Genomic DNA, 16,009 nt, shown 5'->3' on the forward strand with positions numbered 1-16,009 from the left:
CTGTGTGTTCCTCAGCATCAGCAGCTTTGTCATTGACTACTTCTAGTACATGTATGGAATGTTCATCTATATATTTATTATTAAACTTAGAATTAATGTAAGCTCGAGTCTCAAAGCTCCCAGCTGGTTCAGAATGTGGTACAGTGTAGCCGGAAGCACCCAAGCTTTGGAGGCAGGCAGGTCTGTGTTCAAATCCCACTTAGGCACTTGGTTGTCTAATATGGTACATATGCTGCTCGACCTGTGTGTAAGTTCCCTAGCTAGGGTGCACCTGCTTCCCAGGGCGGCTGTGAAGGCCTGAAGAGCAGATAGGAAACACACCCAGCACGGTGCTTCCGGCGGTGTAGCTAGTAACACAGGGTTCCTTAGAAGTGGAGCTCCGCCGTCTTTTGTGCACGAAATACAAAGAAAACAAGTAGCACTGGTTACAACACATTTATTTACGTACCCTGTTGTGTGAGCGGGAGGTGCTTTTCACTTCCAATAATTGAATTAGGTTATAACAATTAAAATTCCAGAAGGCAAACTAGGAATTTATTGGTGCTCATGAGCATAAGTAAACAGACACGGTACCACATAAAGGAGTTTCAAACACTTCTAAACTTTTGGTATAGCTTTGAATATGGACCGGTATACTTTGGCAATGGACCTAATAGATTTCCAATAAGCTTCTAAATCCCATGGTTCCCTTCAGACACAACAGGACAAATTTGGACTTAACTTTTGAATTTTAGGAATTTAACAAAGATTCTTAGGAAGCTGGAAAAGGCCAACGTTACTTAAGCCTATACTTACCGCGAGTACAAAGTACTGCTATTAAAAAGGAAATGGTGGGTAGCAGTCAACCGATTGCTAGTTTCATTTTTTAGATTGCTTTAGTATTTTTGGAAAAGAATTGACCTCAGATGGAGGGCTACAGAAGCTTGTTATTTCCGAGGAGTTTTAACTTAGTAACCTTCCGTGGACTAGTTTAAGGGACTCAGGTCTCAGGAAATTGGACGGCATTATCAGATCGGACTTTATGTTATCAATAGCCAGTTCTGAGAGACTGCATCATACAGGACGTTTACTTTTCAGGATGCCTCTATTCCTGGCTTCAGATCATACTTCCGTGATATTTTGAGAGGTTTGGATAAGTGTTAACAAATGGGTACTCACTGCTAGGGCACGATGTAAGAATGTGCTGATCACCAAGGATGAGATTTTACATTACGTTAAATTAAAATTTTATACTGTTGGAAACAGACAAGATCAGGAGTTCCTAGATCCTAGAAAATATTATGGCTAAGGAAATAGAGAACTCAGGAAAGGGATCCACCTCCAAGAAACTCTTTCAGTAAAACAGAATTAAGTGCCCTGTCTTAGGAAACACATCATATGTCGTTTCTTTGGAGATTAAAGTGCAGGCTATGAAATGGCATAGAAAACAATGCATAAAATAGTGCAATCTCAAGGTGCCATGGTTTTTGCTTCTCACACATAGCCTCTGTTCACATGTCCATCTTTTCTTAAAAAAAAAAAAAATCCAGCTATAGTGACACCTTTAGCTTATTTATTTAGGCATGACTCATACTGTTTTACCCACCTTTGGGGCTACACAGAATATGTCAACATTTTAACAAGTAGAATGATAGCGCATACACCTTGAAACTACTAAATAGAGATTAAGGCAAGCCCCTGTAAAGTTCAGTACTCCAAAAAACACGTTTTACAAAAAAACCAAAAAAAAAACAAAACCAAAAAAAAAGCTGCTTCTAAAACCAGTGGCTTTGGACCAGATGGCACCCCAACAGTTTTTAAAACAGTATGATGCATTACTGTGACTGTGCGTCTGCCCCGGTATTTCCAGGCTCTGTACAGAAAACAAGGAGCTTGAAAAGCCGCATGTCCTGAAAGAATTCATATCTCAGATTACGTGGAAACTGAGCCGAGTCCGTGTGGGAGAGATGCGGGGGGCCCTGGGCAGTGAGGCGGGGCAAGTCCCCGTCCTTCCTGACGCCTCTTCCCCGTGGGCGCTGAGTCATCATCGATTCACAAGTGGGAGTGACCCGCTAACAGAGAGAAGTCTCCTCTGAGAAACGGCCCAGGAAGAGGACCCGAGCAACTCATGCCATCTCGTTCCAGGACAACAGAACGCTTGCACACGGCGCCAAAGCCGCCGGTGTCTAACCCCAAGCGAGACGGTTCCCATTAGGGAGGCTCGTCTGCAACATTCCCGTGGCGTGTCGGTTTCAGCTGATGGAAGGGATTGGTGATCTGTCGAACCCTAAATGCCACTATGCTATCCAAAAGCAAGTGTAACAGCTATCACATTGGTCAAGGCCACAGCCTAACGTGTTTTTTAGCAAGATGTCTTAGGTAAGACTTTAACAGAAAACTGAACTGTAGTGCTTTCTTCACCTACTCTTGTGGAACATTCGTGCATGGACAAGAGCAACTCCTGGGCCTTACGGACAGACAGTTACGAGCGAATCCTGTAGAAACTGGGATTTTGAAACAGAAAATCGACCTTCTGACAGTGTGGATGCTTCCTACAAAAGCCAAATGCCCATGCTAACTAATGGAAGACTCTACACACGTTTAGGGTGTCTAGGTGTAGTTTAAGAAGAAACCCAGGAAACTTTAAATAATTAATGAACAACTGCTAATCATCTGAGGTTGTATCCCTTTGATGCATAAGGATCCTACTTTGTAAACCTGTAAACATGTTACCTGGTTAAAGAGTCTTCCTATTACCAGGAAGGCAGACTATTCACGGCCATGAGTACTCCAGGAGGCCTCCCCAGAGTTAGGACAGTATGGCTGAATCCTAGGATTACAAAAATGACACCTGCCGAGAAAACAAGTTCCAGACGGGGACTTTTATGGATGACCTTGGCTGACAAATGTTTTTTGGAAATTGTTTATTTTAAAATTACCTTCCCAACAAACCATGAAACACTTGGATGTTATATGGTGGGTTTTTTTTTTCATTGAAAACATACTACATTGTAAATGGAGTTTCCAAGTCAGACAGAGAATTGATCAAAATCTAAGGACAGTATTATGGAAGGACAATCTTAAAAATGGGTAAGAAAAAGGTTCGTTTGGTGAGGTTAAAGGATGCATAACCATGTCACGGTGGACGGGTAAAAAGGGCGATAACCTTGTGCTTTTATTCAACTAAGGTACTTACCAAAACCTTAGGTTTTATGCAGGTGTCCGACTCCCACCTGGACAGGGATCATTTTTTATATTACACCTAAACCTATTTTAAATAACTGAAGCCCAAGGCAACAGTTGTTAAGAGTTGATAAACGAACTTATCAGTCAAATAATAACTACATAATTTAGTACATTAAAATAAAACGAGGACAGTAATAGCTGAAGGTCTCAAAAATATACAACTGGGGAAAGTAACCACTGTACACAATTTGGAGGTTGTTAAAGTGACCGCTTAGAAGGGTGAACAGTGCAAGACATGCTTTTCCAGTTACACGCTCAAAACAGGAGTGCAAACGAAATTAAAGCTTTTGTTTAAAGTTGTAGGATAAGGAAAGCTTGAAATTAACATTTAAAAGCTTCCCTCAGGTCATCCCCCAGAAATGAAATGATCGAAATGCTTTTTCATAGGATTTTCTTCAATGAGCCTTCTTTCATGGCAAAACTGCACCCCACCAGTGGGTCCCCCGCTCACAGCCGTGGTGATCACCACACTGATCCACGAACACACACGGTGGTGAGGAAGGGCCACTGCCAGTCCCCAGAGGTCCGACACTGAAAGAGCCTTGGAGTTTGGGGTTCTGCCATGGCCACTGTACCTGAACCCTACAGAGAACAGAGAAAGCGATGGGCTTTAATGCTCCCTCGTTCCCCTAAAACTGGAGGACAAATGGACTAATTCCTCCCTGGAGGCAAGCTGTCGTGGTGGTGGAAGATGTTAGGCTCTCAAATAAACTAATGCTGCTCTAGAAAGTGGAGAAGTAGAGAGGTTCAAGGTCAGTATCAGTGCAAGAGCTTTTTACGTGAGCTGACTAGGCGATGCGTGCATGCATCCATGCAAATGCAGGGCGTGGCCCCAGAAGAGAACTGAACACATGTGGAGAACAACTGGATAAGTCCCTTGCCAGTAGTTTATAAAAATATATAGTCAATACTGTAGGGGCCCCTCCTACAGTCAATACTATGGAAGTCCGTGTTAGTTACCCATTACTTCGATACCAAAAAGCATTTACTACTTTTCAGACATTCCAGACAAAGGTCACTTATAACAAAAAGTCAACTTTTTTTTTTTTTTAAACAAGATACTGTCCATTTAAAAAGTAGGTCTTTTCTTTCAAGTGAAACAGGACATTTTCTGTATTCAACTTAACTTCTAGTCTGTCCAGACTGGTTTGTTTCAGATCCTTCTGTAATAATGTGCATATATGCAGGAACAAATAAACTTACTTTAAACATTATCTGCACAGAAAAAAAGTTAACTCCTCAAAACATGATAGGACAGGTCTGGTTAGTACAAATCTATTGCAAAGTAAAAAGATTCTGTGCATCAGTTCAACCAGGAGAAGTGGGAGAAGACTGTCCCAACCGTGAGAGTCCGAGTTGAAGTTGTGTTCCTTCTGAAAGCCCAGGAGCCTCAGGGGTGCCGTGTGGCCCCTGGCGTCCTGATGTGCGTGAACTGCTTCAGCTGCTAAGCCGCGTCTTCCTCCGGAGCTAGAAACAACCCCCTCTCCCCCTTTACTTTCTATTCCGGAGCCGCTTGGATTTCCTAAGGGAGTCTATGGCTTCTGCTGCCTTTTTCCGTTTCCGAGGAGACTCTTCGTTCTGCCCAGCCCCTGAGGAGTTTCCCACCGCGCTCTCCATGACCTCCCGCAGTTTGCGCTCCAGCTCCGCCAACCGCGCGTTCTGCTCGCCTATGATCTGGGTCTGCTCTAGCAGTTTCTGGTCCTGGTCTTGAAGCTGCTTCTGCTGTTCCTGCACTTTGGTGCGAAGCTCGGAAATTTCACGCCTGAGAACAGTCACACCGGCACCGTTTGTCTTAACCTGCTGCTGGAGTTTGGTAACCTCTTGTCTTGAAGGGTTTTGCTTGGAGAAGAGCTGCATTGTTGTGAGGGCTGCGGAAGGTCCCGGAACTGCGGAGAAATGGTTTTAAATGGTCAATTCATCACTTAAAATGTCTCATTACCAGTAATACTTGATTAAGCTTCTTTTGAAACAAATATTATAATATCACTTCCGATAATTTTCTCTTGGCAATATACTTGGTTGAACGGATTAATCAGACACCCATGTCTTAACAGTAAATGAGTCTGAATTCTGATGCTCGGGTTCACATGGCAATGTGTGATCACCAGGAAATAGAGAAGGGCATTTAACAGCATAAACCTGTACTAAAATATGAGAAGACATTTTAAGACCTACTAAGAAAATGCAAGCAGTAAAACTAGAATAGTTCTATTTTCTATGTTCTTTCACAAGAGCAAATGTTAACATTCGAGTTCTAAAAGTACAGGCCTATCATATTTTTAAGTTCTCTCTGCACTTAGTTTTATGCAAGAGCTCCCACGTTAGCCAAGAGGGATACCACCAAAAAGTGGGTCATATCACACACGATGATCATGAAGAATTTCTGATGTGATGTAGGAAGATGGCTTTGGAATCATTCTGTTTTAGGAATACTGTTAAGGTAATATTGGCATAAAAATCACTATCGTAAACTAATAACCTCCTTTTTAAAAAATGTTATCTCTTAAAGGTTTTCTAAAAGGCCTAGATGGATACATTCCTACCCTAAACTCGTCATGACTATTTTCTCCTTGTACATACACTTAATAACCAGAACATTTTCCTGGACTGATGCATTCTTCCTTCTCTCTCTGCTTACCTTTATCTAATTTCCACTAACACATCAAGCCTTAGATCAATTCTTACCTCTTGTGAACTCTCAGGCAGACCAGTCAACAATGGTTCTATCCTCCTTAAGATCCTGTCTCTGCTACTCATTTGGCATTGCAATGGACCCTTCTTTAAAATATTTCTCTTGCCAACGATAATTTAACTGTGAGTCTGGATATGTCTTACCTTTTGACATAGTAAGATCCTTGAGAGCAGACACCACGTATTACACTTCCTTTTAGTCTCCACAGGACACAGTACAGTGCTGTGCGCATAATAGGTACTCAAATAAATAATTGATGTATTAACGCTGAGATGTCGTAGGCTTTATGATTCAATTACAGACAGCCACTCGGTTACCCCACTCAGCACTCCAGGGAGCTAACTCATCCGAACAGAACAAAACGTCTTACTAAAAATGCTTTCCTGATTTAAAGTATTTGCAAGGGTTGAAGATACATGGAACAATTTGGTCTTTCAGCAGATAAGGGCACAAATCTCTCGGATTGGATATGATTTTGCAAAACAGCTACCACAGATGCAGTGATAGGGTTCAAAATAGCCTTACGCACCCTGTTTTTTAAAGTAGTAGCTAGATATTCTAGGGGCTGAAATAATTAAGTGAATATTCCATGGAGAATTTTTTGGGTTTTATCTGGTATTTATTTCATTCTGTTTTAGCATAATGGATATTAACTGGTCAGAAACATAAAACAAAAACAAAAACAAACCCCCACAAACAAAAATACGGCATTTTACCCAGGAATTCTAATACACTTATTGTATGTCAACAGTTGTGGGTACGTACAAAGATGTGCTACCAGATTGTTCTTCAAAGTGTATTTAAATACTGCGGAACGAGAGACAAATGTGCTCAACAGCAGTGGATTAGTTATACAAGTTATGGTCTGTGATCAATGTGCCATTAAAAATCATGTCGCACATACTATTTACAGACACTGAAAAGGTCACAATGTAGGATTAAGTGTGGGGGTGGGGAGCAAGTTAGGGAAGGGGGTCTGGGTGTTACTTTACACTGAGCGTATGAAGAGCTACCTGGAGGAGAGCCCATGAGTCTTCCAGACACATCTGATCCTGGTAACTTCCTCTTTAGAATGGGCACGATCTTCTCATCGAAGTACTCCATCGCCATGGACGAGATATCCCTTAACTCTTGAAGTACTTCATGAGCTCGCTGAGGGGCTCTGGTAGAATTGACGTATCTCAACACACGGTAAATCTCATCAATCACCTAAAATAAGGAGTTCTCATTAGCACTTTCCATTTTGTTTTTAAAAGAAAACGGCTCAACGGAGAGAATGACCACCTGTTGTGCAATCTGGGTGAAGACCTACGGGGCGACGGGACTGAGGTGCTGGCCGCCGGTGGTAATACCGTCTGTACCGCATGGCTTTGGGCTTATTACAATCCTTCATGTGTTTCATACGCACATTTATTAAGATTTTCTGTACCAGGTGCTAGGGCTAAGGAATCAGGATTAATAAAATACAGTTCTTGCTCTGAAGGCAACCACAGGGCAAAAGACGTGTAAATAAAGGCTAGGAAAAGGGATATACAAACTGCTAGAGAAACCAGAGGACTAAACTATGACACTGAATCTGTCCGCGAGGAGGGGTAGAGGAATTGACTCAAACCCACTTCACTCCAGCCTGACGGTTTCCCAAAGCCCTGGGGACCCAGCCTGACTTCCTGCTCTGGGACCAGGCGCTCTGTCCTCAGAGCTTTGGTTTCTTCTTAAACCTACTATGGGTTGGGATGAGGTGTCCTCGGATCCCCCTCTCCCGCTAAAGGGTAGTAAGAGACCCTTTCTCACTTTAAGTGTAATTGCAATGGAGAGACACAGACCTAACATACATGGTGAAGAAAAAAAGTTCTGACCACCCTAGCTCCTAATCCTCCTGCTGGAATGGCAGCTGAACCTTCTTTAGGCATTTAGGGCCTCAGCTCTAATCCCTAGAACTAACTGATAAATTGCACCTGTAAACTAACTTGTACTACATTACCACCTTTACTGTTTTTGGTCTTTGAGATAATAGTGTGAAAGCAAGGTCTCTCTCTCCATTTGCTCAAGTCTTCCATTAGGAAAGGTAACATTTCTAAATTTCACTATAGAGAGATTATGTTACTCAGTGGGATAATCCACATTTTCAATAAATTAAAACCATTCTCTTTCCTCTGTCCCAAAGTTACGTGCGAAGGACAAGATGAAGGAGAGACGACTCACACTGCTTCTACCATTCAGAGTGACCGGTGGCTGCAATGGCGCATATTAGGAAAAGCATGGTATTGACCCAATTTTCAAAATATTCCACCCTCCAAGTGGGTTTAATTACTTTCTGAAAATAACTTTAGCAGCAAGAATGTAACAGCATGAGAAGTCTTGAGGTCTACTGGAAAGATCACAGGCCTTAGGCTGATCACTTAAACTTTTATTTTTTAAACTTTTTTTTTTAATAGCTTGTAATTTTCTACTTCTCAGCAGATCATTCCTTCAATCCTTTTTATTTTTTTTTTTAAGTTTTATTTATTCTTTTTAATAATGCCTATACCCAACGTGGGCCTCAAACCCAGGACCTGGAGATCACATGCTCCACTGACTGAGCCCGCCGGGCACCCCTGGTCACTCAAACTCTCAATGACTGTTTATACAGCTTTCAAATATGCTGCATGCTGAATCCCACCTGAGCCCGAGGTGATAAGGTAATATTTTACAAAGTATGGTACTGACCAGATACGGTGCGTCTCTAATGCTCGCAGCATGTGTGAAACTGGCACCGTAATAAATGACACACTCCTGACTGGACTGGAGCCTGTGGACTATTGTGAGAGAGAATTTCTATCTTGTGAAATCTGCGGAGCAAAGTTCCTATTAGAAAACTGAACCTCGGGGTGCCTGGGTGGCGCAGTCGCTGGGCGTCTGCCTTCGGCTCAGGGCGTGATCCCGGCGTTCTGGGATCGAGTCCCACATCGGGCTCCTCCACTATGAGCCTGCTTCTCCCTCTCCCACTCCCCCTGCTTGTGTTCCCTCTCTCGCTGGCTGTCTCTATCTCTGTCGAATAAATAAATAAAAATCGTTTAAAAAAAAAAAAAGAAAACTGAACCTCCACGTCCTAATTTTTTCTCACATTCCTTCTTTTTGTTCTACTTGAGATTTCCTTAACTTTCTCTTCCACCCCTTTTAATTAAACGCTTTTTCTATATTTAAAAAATTTAAGAGCACTTAAAAATTTCTGATTATTTCTATGTGGCATGTGTTTGACTCTTTTTTTATTTCTCTCAGAATATTAATCATATTCTTTTCTAAGTCTTATATTTTCATGTGTTTTCTCAAAGGTATTTTCTCCCATTTGTTTTATTCTGTGTTTCATATTAGTCTGATGAGTCGCTGCTCTCCGCTCATATTTAGGAACCCAGCACGCAGACAGCTCACCAGAACCCCCCTGCTTAGCCCAGAGGGCAGGAGGGGTGGGGGGGAGGGAAGAAGGGAGGGGAAGGGGGGAGGGGGGCCAGGAAGGGGGGAAGACAAGGGGGGGCAGGGTGGGGACACCAGGAAGGGGGGGCGGCCACAAAAGTCAACGCAAGAACAGATTGCTTCTTTTTTCATTTTAAAGGTTCAAGGACCATATATACTTATTTTGGGACAAGCACATAAAAAGAAGAAATGTTCCCAAATAATACTGATTTCTAAGAACATCGTCATTTAGAATCGATTTTAAAAGAAACAAAAAGCACAACATTCTGGAAACATTCAATAAACTCAAATTGAAGAATATTTCTCAAAATAAGAGACCCATGTTCTTCAAAATTTAAGATCAAGATACACAAAGGAAGCCCGGAACTGCTGCACATTCAGGCGGTTACAGAGTCTAGCGTGACCATGGACTGGGCTCTGGACTGAGAAAAAGAGCAGCGAGGACGAGTGTCACCGCTCAGTGGTGAAAGCTGATGTGGGCTGTCAGTGAGAGAGGCCACTGCACCAAAGCTACATTACCTGATTTGGTTAACTGTGCTGTGGCTCAGAGAATGCCCTTTCTCAGGAAATACATCAGAATATTTCAGAATAAAGGGTCACAGTATCGCCACTATTTTGAAATGGTTCAGGAAAAAACAAAAAACAAAAAACCCACCACATACTTAGAGAGTAAAAGCAAACGGGACAAAAGGTACATAACTGCAGGATCTGGATAAAAGACCTACGGAAGATCCTTATACGATTCTTGCAACTTCTGTGCAAATGTTAAATTGCATCAAGACAGGAAGTTACCAGAAACAAAGAGATTACAAAATGCCACACCGCCATTTCTCCCGCCGCCTTCCTGGCCAAAACATTAAAAACCAACCAACAAAACCTAATTCGAAGATTTTAAGTTTGTTCAGAAAAATCTAGCATTTACACTGAAAATCCTGACTTCTGGGAAGCACTGGGTTTCAATAAGCACAGAACCGTTACCAGGGCCACTAACGACACCTTAATTAAGAAGAGGGACTCAACCCATGTCTTTCTTCATGATTATATTTCCAAGAATGGTCAGTTGGCCTCTGTTCACCTGTGTGTTTCAGTATGTGTGAACTGCCAACATGGACCCTGAACTTACTGTATAAAGTGTGACTTCTCTATGTCAGAAGACTTGGAAAGTGTCCAGAGGAGTGAGCCCGGCACCTACAGTCTCTTAGTTCTGACAGAAGATGGACGGAATATCAATACAGTGGTCAGGGTCGGCAGCTGGGGCTGTTTCTGTTCATAAAGTTTTATTGGAACACACGCGTGTATTTCCCACATGCTGTCCGTGGCTGTTTCTCAGAGCTGAGGAGCTGAGAGAGACCACGTGGCCTGTAAAGCCAGAAATGCTTACTATCTGGCCCTGTTTGCTGATCCCTTTCCAGGATTGACAGTGGCAAACTACCAACCAGTCTGAATTCTTCAGATTTTAATGTCCTTGTGATCTGTGTGGTCTCCCTGTCCAGAGACCCTTTAAACCCCTTCCGTGAGTGACCTAGTTTTTCACTCAGTAGGAGGGCAATGACCTAGCTGTTTGAAGTTGGAAAGGGGGCCTGTAGGTTTAAATCATTTTTAAATACAGAGCTGCGACCCACCGCCTGTGTCAGCCCCCCTCTCTGCAGTGCTTGGAACTTTCTAGAGGCCAGCCCTGCAGAGGACGCTGCCTCCCAGCTCCCCCGCGGCCCGTCTAGGCTTTAACTTCCTCAGCTCCGCTAAACCACCTACCACTTTCCTGTGCACTTTCCAGCTTCCAGAATTTTGTTGCTGCTGCTCTCCTGACTTCACTCTCATGGATCTCGGTATTTTTTTTCCTTTTTAAAATCAGCTCCTTTACTAGAAGAGCAAGCTTTGGGAGGAATTCGAGGTAAACATGTATTCAATCTGCCACCTTTAACCTACCACTTGATTTTAGGAGTAAATTTGATTGCTCTTTCAGGAATAATTTTATTTTTATTTTTAGAGGGGGGAGGGGCAGAGGGAGAGAGAGAATCTCAAGCAGGCTCTGTGCTGAGCGTGGAGCCTAACATGCAACTCGATCCCACGACCCTGAGATCACAACCTGAGCCGAAATCAAGAGTCAGATGCTTATTAAGCAACCGAGCCACCCACATGCCCCAGAGAATAATTTTAAAAATGCTTTTTTCCCAAGTGTTAGTTTAATATTCCAAAATTTTTGATATACATCAGGCATTCCAATTTAAACTATAATGCTGATATTATCCAGGTTCACTTAAGTAGCTTGTGAGAGTAATCTGCGAATGAAATGTTTACTACAGACATGAATTCTAACAAAACCATAAAAATGAGTTCTTTTATGAAGTATGAAAGTTCCTGAACTTTTAAGTAAAATCCAGAAGCAGGATCTAGGGGAATATAAGAATAACCTAATATAGGGGTGCCTGGGTAGCGCAGTCGTTAAGCGTTGCCTTCGGCTCAGGGCGTGATCCCAGCGATCTGGGATCGAGCCCCACATCAGGCTCTTCTGCTGGGAGCCTGCTTCCTCCTCTCCCACTCCCCCTGCTTGTGTTCCCTCTCTTGCTGGCTGTCTCTCTGTCAAATAAATAAATAAAATCTTAAAAAAAAAAAAAAAAGAATAACCTAATATAGCATATATTCCAGATCAAGATTATATGTTATACTGCGAGAGAATTATTATTATTTTTTAAAGATTTTATTTATTTATTTGTCAGAGAGTGAGAGAGCACAAGCAGAGGGAGCAGCAAGCAGAGGGAGAAGCAGGCTCCCCGCTGAGCAAGGAGCCTGATGCAGGACTTGATCCCAGGATCCTGGGATCATGACCTGGGCTGAAGGTAGATGTGTAACCGACAGAGCCACACAGGCGTTCCTGAGACAGAGAATAATTTTATAGAATGTACTCACTTAGGCACGTGGGGATTAAATGCCACGTCCTTCAGTTCTGAAGACAGACTGTGAGGAGTTTAAGGCTGAGAAGTACAAAAGGGGAGCAATCATAAAACAACCCCAATACTGCAAAGTGTGTTAAGTTAGTCGTTTTTGTCTAAGCAAGCTAAAAAGTACCAGCTACATGAAAATAAAAAGTAACATTCTGAAAAAAAAAAAAAAAAAAAAGTAACATTCTGGGTGGTGCCTGGCTGGACTGGTAGGTACAGCAGGCAACACTTGATCTTAGGGTCATGAGTCTGAGCCCCATGCTGGGCTCAGAGATTACATAAATTAAAAAAAATAATAATAAAGGAAAAAAGTCATAGTCTGAGGATACAGAGTGTTTGTTGTTTTAGGCAAAATATAAGCTATAACGAAGGCACTTTTAAGAAACAAAGTAATTCAAGAGGAATTAAGTGTGATAAGAAAAACAAAAATCATTTCTGGTTTTTTGTTGTTTTTTTTCGGTGGGGTTGTTTTTCAGGTTTATAGGAGAGAAGTTAGGGTGAGTTTTTGTGGAGACACGGGTACTATTAAGGAAAAATCAGAAGGCTGGTGCGAAGCTTCTGTCAAACACTGAGCCTCAGCGTTCTTATGAAGGGCACAGGAATAGACCTTGCACAGCCGTGATGGAAAGGAAAGGTGTTAATCTGTGTTCAACAGCACTGTTCTTGTGCTGCCATCCAGGAACTACCTATTCTCGCCAAATCTGGAAGTATCTGTCTTCATGAAACGCTTCTCACACAAAACAAAAACCAGCTGGTCCCTCCCACTCCACCTCCCCCAAATCAGAACAATCTTGAAGGCAGGGACGGTACCTATCTTGTTTGCTGTTGATCCTGAACAAAGAGTAAAAGCCCACATATGTGTTTTTAAGCAGGAACTCCTTTTTTTCTTCCTATTTATGGAACTAGTTTGTTAACTCGAGCTGAGGATGAATTCCTAACAAGCTTTTCTGAGCAACAGCAGATCTCCTACTGTATGTTTTCAGAATGAGACTGTTCGACATGGAGATCACGTGTGATAAGGATTTGTATCAGTTACTGTACAGAAGCTGAACAAATCCACTCACAGGACTCATTGCAGAGAGGCGGGTCCAACTCTGACATTTAAACAATCGCTTTATCATAATTTAAGCAACTCGATCCAGCTGTCTTGGCTAAGCAGTTCTATTTTACCTTTCCTGGGATGAAGCAACAGAGATTGGAATCCACATACTTCATGAAAGTCATGTTTAACAGTGAGAGCCTTGTTTCCACAGCAGCAAGGATGTCTGCGTGACGAGCTAACGAGTGGTTTCTTCTTTCCGACTCCCTCCTAGAATAAGAAGAAAAGCAAGCGTGAAAGAAATACTGTGAACTAAATGGTAAGCACTGAAAATGCCTCAATGGGATTTCTAACAGTCTAACATTTACCTGTTAATTTGATATCTACAATTGGGTCAGAATTTAACCATAATCATCAATGAATTGCTATGTCCAGAAATCCCTGCCAAGGACTAGTACTCACTGATAAATTATTTGGAAGAAAAATCAGTTTTTTTTGTTTTGTGTTTTGGCTGTATCAAGCCTAATGGCCATTTGAATCAAAAAAATCAACAGAAATGAAAGAATTACACAGGGACACGTGGACAAGGGGCTGTGTTTTTACCCATAAAATCAGCTCCCTTAAACTTTTATTTTAAAAATATTTTTTAAATTATTTATTTATTTTAGAGAGAGAAAGAGACAAAGAGCAGGGGTTGGGACAGAGAGAGGGAGAGAGAAACTCAAGCAGACTCTGCGCTGAGTGGGGAGCCTGACACGATTCGATCTCACCCTGAGATCATGACCTGAGCCAAAACCAAGAGTCAGGGGCTTAACTGAGCCCCCCAGGTGCCCCTAGCTCACTTAAACTTTTAAAGTTTTATTGAGAAATAATTCATATAAAATTCACTTTTAAGGTATAGTAACTTCATGGTTTTTAGTATATTCACAGAGTTGTGCACCCACTATTACCATTTAATTTCTAAACATTTTCACAACCACAAAACGAAAGCCCATAACTATTATCAGTCACTCCCATTCCCCGCCCTTGGCAACCACTAGTGTAGTTTCTGTTTCTATGGATCTGCCCATTCTGGACACGGCAGATAACTGGAGTCGTATGGTATGTGGCATTTCGTGTCCGTCTTCTTTCATGTAGCACAGCTCTCAAGGCTCGTCGTGTTGAAGCATTATCAAGGACTCCATTCCTTTCTACTGCCCACTAACATTCTATCATATAGACGTGGCATCATTCTGATGATCCGATCATCAGCGATGACTTTTGGGCTGTTTCCACTTTCTGACTATTATGAAAAATGCTGCACAGAACACTTATGACTCATGTGCAAGTTTTTTTGTGTGGCTCTATCTCCATTTCTTTTGGCTATATACCTAGGAGTGAAATTGCTGGGTCATTTGGTAATTCTGTGTTTAGCCTTTTGAGGAACAAAGTGTTTTTCTAAAGTGGCAGAACCACTTTATAATCCCACCAGTCATTTATGATGGTTACGATTTGTCCACATCCTTCCCAAGATTTTCTGTCTTCTTTACTCTGGCCGTCCCAGTGGGTGTCCAGTGCTCTCTGTGTTCTGCTCTGCAGTGCCCTGGGGACCACTGATGTTGAGCACCCTGTATATGCTCGCTGGCCTTCAGTTCTTCTTCTTTGGAGAAACGTCTATTCAAGTCCTTTGCCCACTTTTAAACTCGGTTCTGTGTCTTTTTATTGTTGAGTTCTAAGAGTTCCTCACATGATCTGGATCCAGGTCCCTCACCGGGTATTTGAGCTGTTAACTATTTTCTCCCTCGTGTGGGTTGTCCCTCTGCCGTATTGACATCGTCCTCTGCGGCACAGAAGTTTAAATTTTGATGAAGTCCAGTCTGCCTCTTTTCTTTTGTTATTCATGCTTTTGGTGTCATAGGCAAGGAACCACTGTCTAATCCAAGTTCCTGGAGGTCAGTACAGTTTCCACGTAAGGGTTTATGGTATAGCCCTGACAATCACACTTCAACCTATAGTCTATTTTGAGTTAGTTTTTGTAGGTGGTATGAGGAAGGAGCCCAACTTCATTCTTTTGCATACAGACACCCAGCTGTCCCAGCATCATTTGTGGAAAGCATTATTCTTTCCCCATGAGTTGTCTTGGCATCCTGGTTGAAAATCAACTGACTAAATATGTAAGGATTTCTTGTCCATACCCTTGGTTCTACTCCCTCGGTCTACACATCTGTCTTTACGTCCACACCATGCTGCTTTGATTACAGTAGCTTTGCAGTTAGTTTTGATATTGGAAAGTGGTAGTACTCTACCAACTTTCTTGCTCTTTTTCAAGACTGTTTTGATTATTCTGAGTCTTCTGTATTTCCTTAGGAATCGTAGGATGAGCCTGTCATTTTCTGCAAAAACCACAGCAAGGATTTTGACAGGGATTGCACTGAATGTGCATATCAGCTTGGGGAGAACTGCCACCTTCAAAGCAAAAAGTCTTCCCATTCATGACCATGAAATGTCTTTCCATTTAAGAAGTCTCTTTAAATTTCTTTTACCAATGTTTTGTAGCTTTCAGCAGACCAGTCCTCTGTTATAGTCATTACTAAGTATCTTACTCTTCTTGATGATAGTGTAAATGGAATGGTCTTTTTTTTTTTAAGTAAGCTCTATGCCCAATATGGGGCTCGAACTCACAAC

At 42.1% G+C, this 16,009-nt stretch overlaps 1 protein-coding gene and 1 long non-coding RNA gene across 4 annotated transcripts in view; one reads left to right on the forward strand and one right to left on the reverse strand.

The window, feature by feature from the left end:
* Positions 1–421: 421 nt before the first annotated feature.
* The window catches only part of FBXO28 (F-box protein 28), a 28,333-nt gene continuing 12,745 nt past the window's right edge, over positions 422–16,009 (reverse strand). The window contains exons 3-6 of one of the 2 annotated variants that reach the window (XM_040636144.1): positions 13,477–13,615; positions 6,931–7,126; positions 6,061–6,139; positions 4,875–5,111 (exon numbers count right to left, since the gene is read on the reverse strand). In XM_040636144.1, the coding sequence (XP_040492078.1) occupies positions 5,018–5,111; positions 6,061–6,139; positions 6,931–7,126; positions 13,477–13,615 (508 nt within the window). In that variant the 3' untranslated portion in view covers positions 4,875–5,017. Of the gene's footprint in view, positions 5,112–6,060; positions 6,140–6,930; positions 7,127–13,476; positions 13,616–16,009 lie in introns of both variants that reach the window. The other variant, XM_040636143.1, reaches the window with a different exon arrangement.
* On the forward strand, positions 7,153–13,467 carry LOC121103998. 2 transcript variants are annotated; one of them, XR_005836344.1, is made up of 3 exons: positions 7,153–7,262; positions 8,082–8,178; positions 9,507–13,467. It is a non-coding gene; the product is annotated as an uncharacterized LOC121103998 (long non-coding RNA). The 2 variants fall into 2 exon arrangements; XR_005836345.1 differs by having other exon boundaries at positions 7,153–7,246.

The sequence above is a fragment of the Ursus maritimus genome, unplaced genomic scaffold (assembly GCF_017311325.1).
Source record: "Ursus maritimus isolate PB19 unplaced genomic scaffold, ASM1731132v1 scaffold_2, whole genome shotgun sequence".
NCBI lineage: Eukaryota > Metazoa > Chordata > Mammalia > Carnivora > Ursidae > Ursus > Ursus maritimus.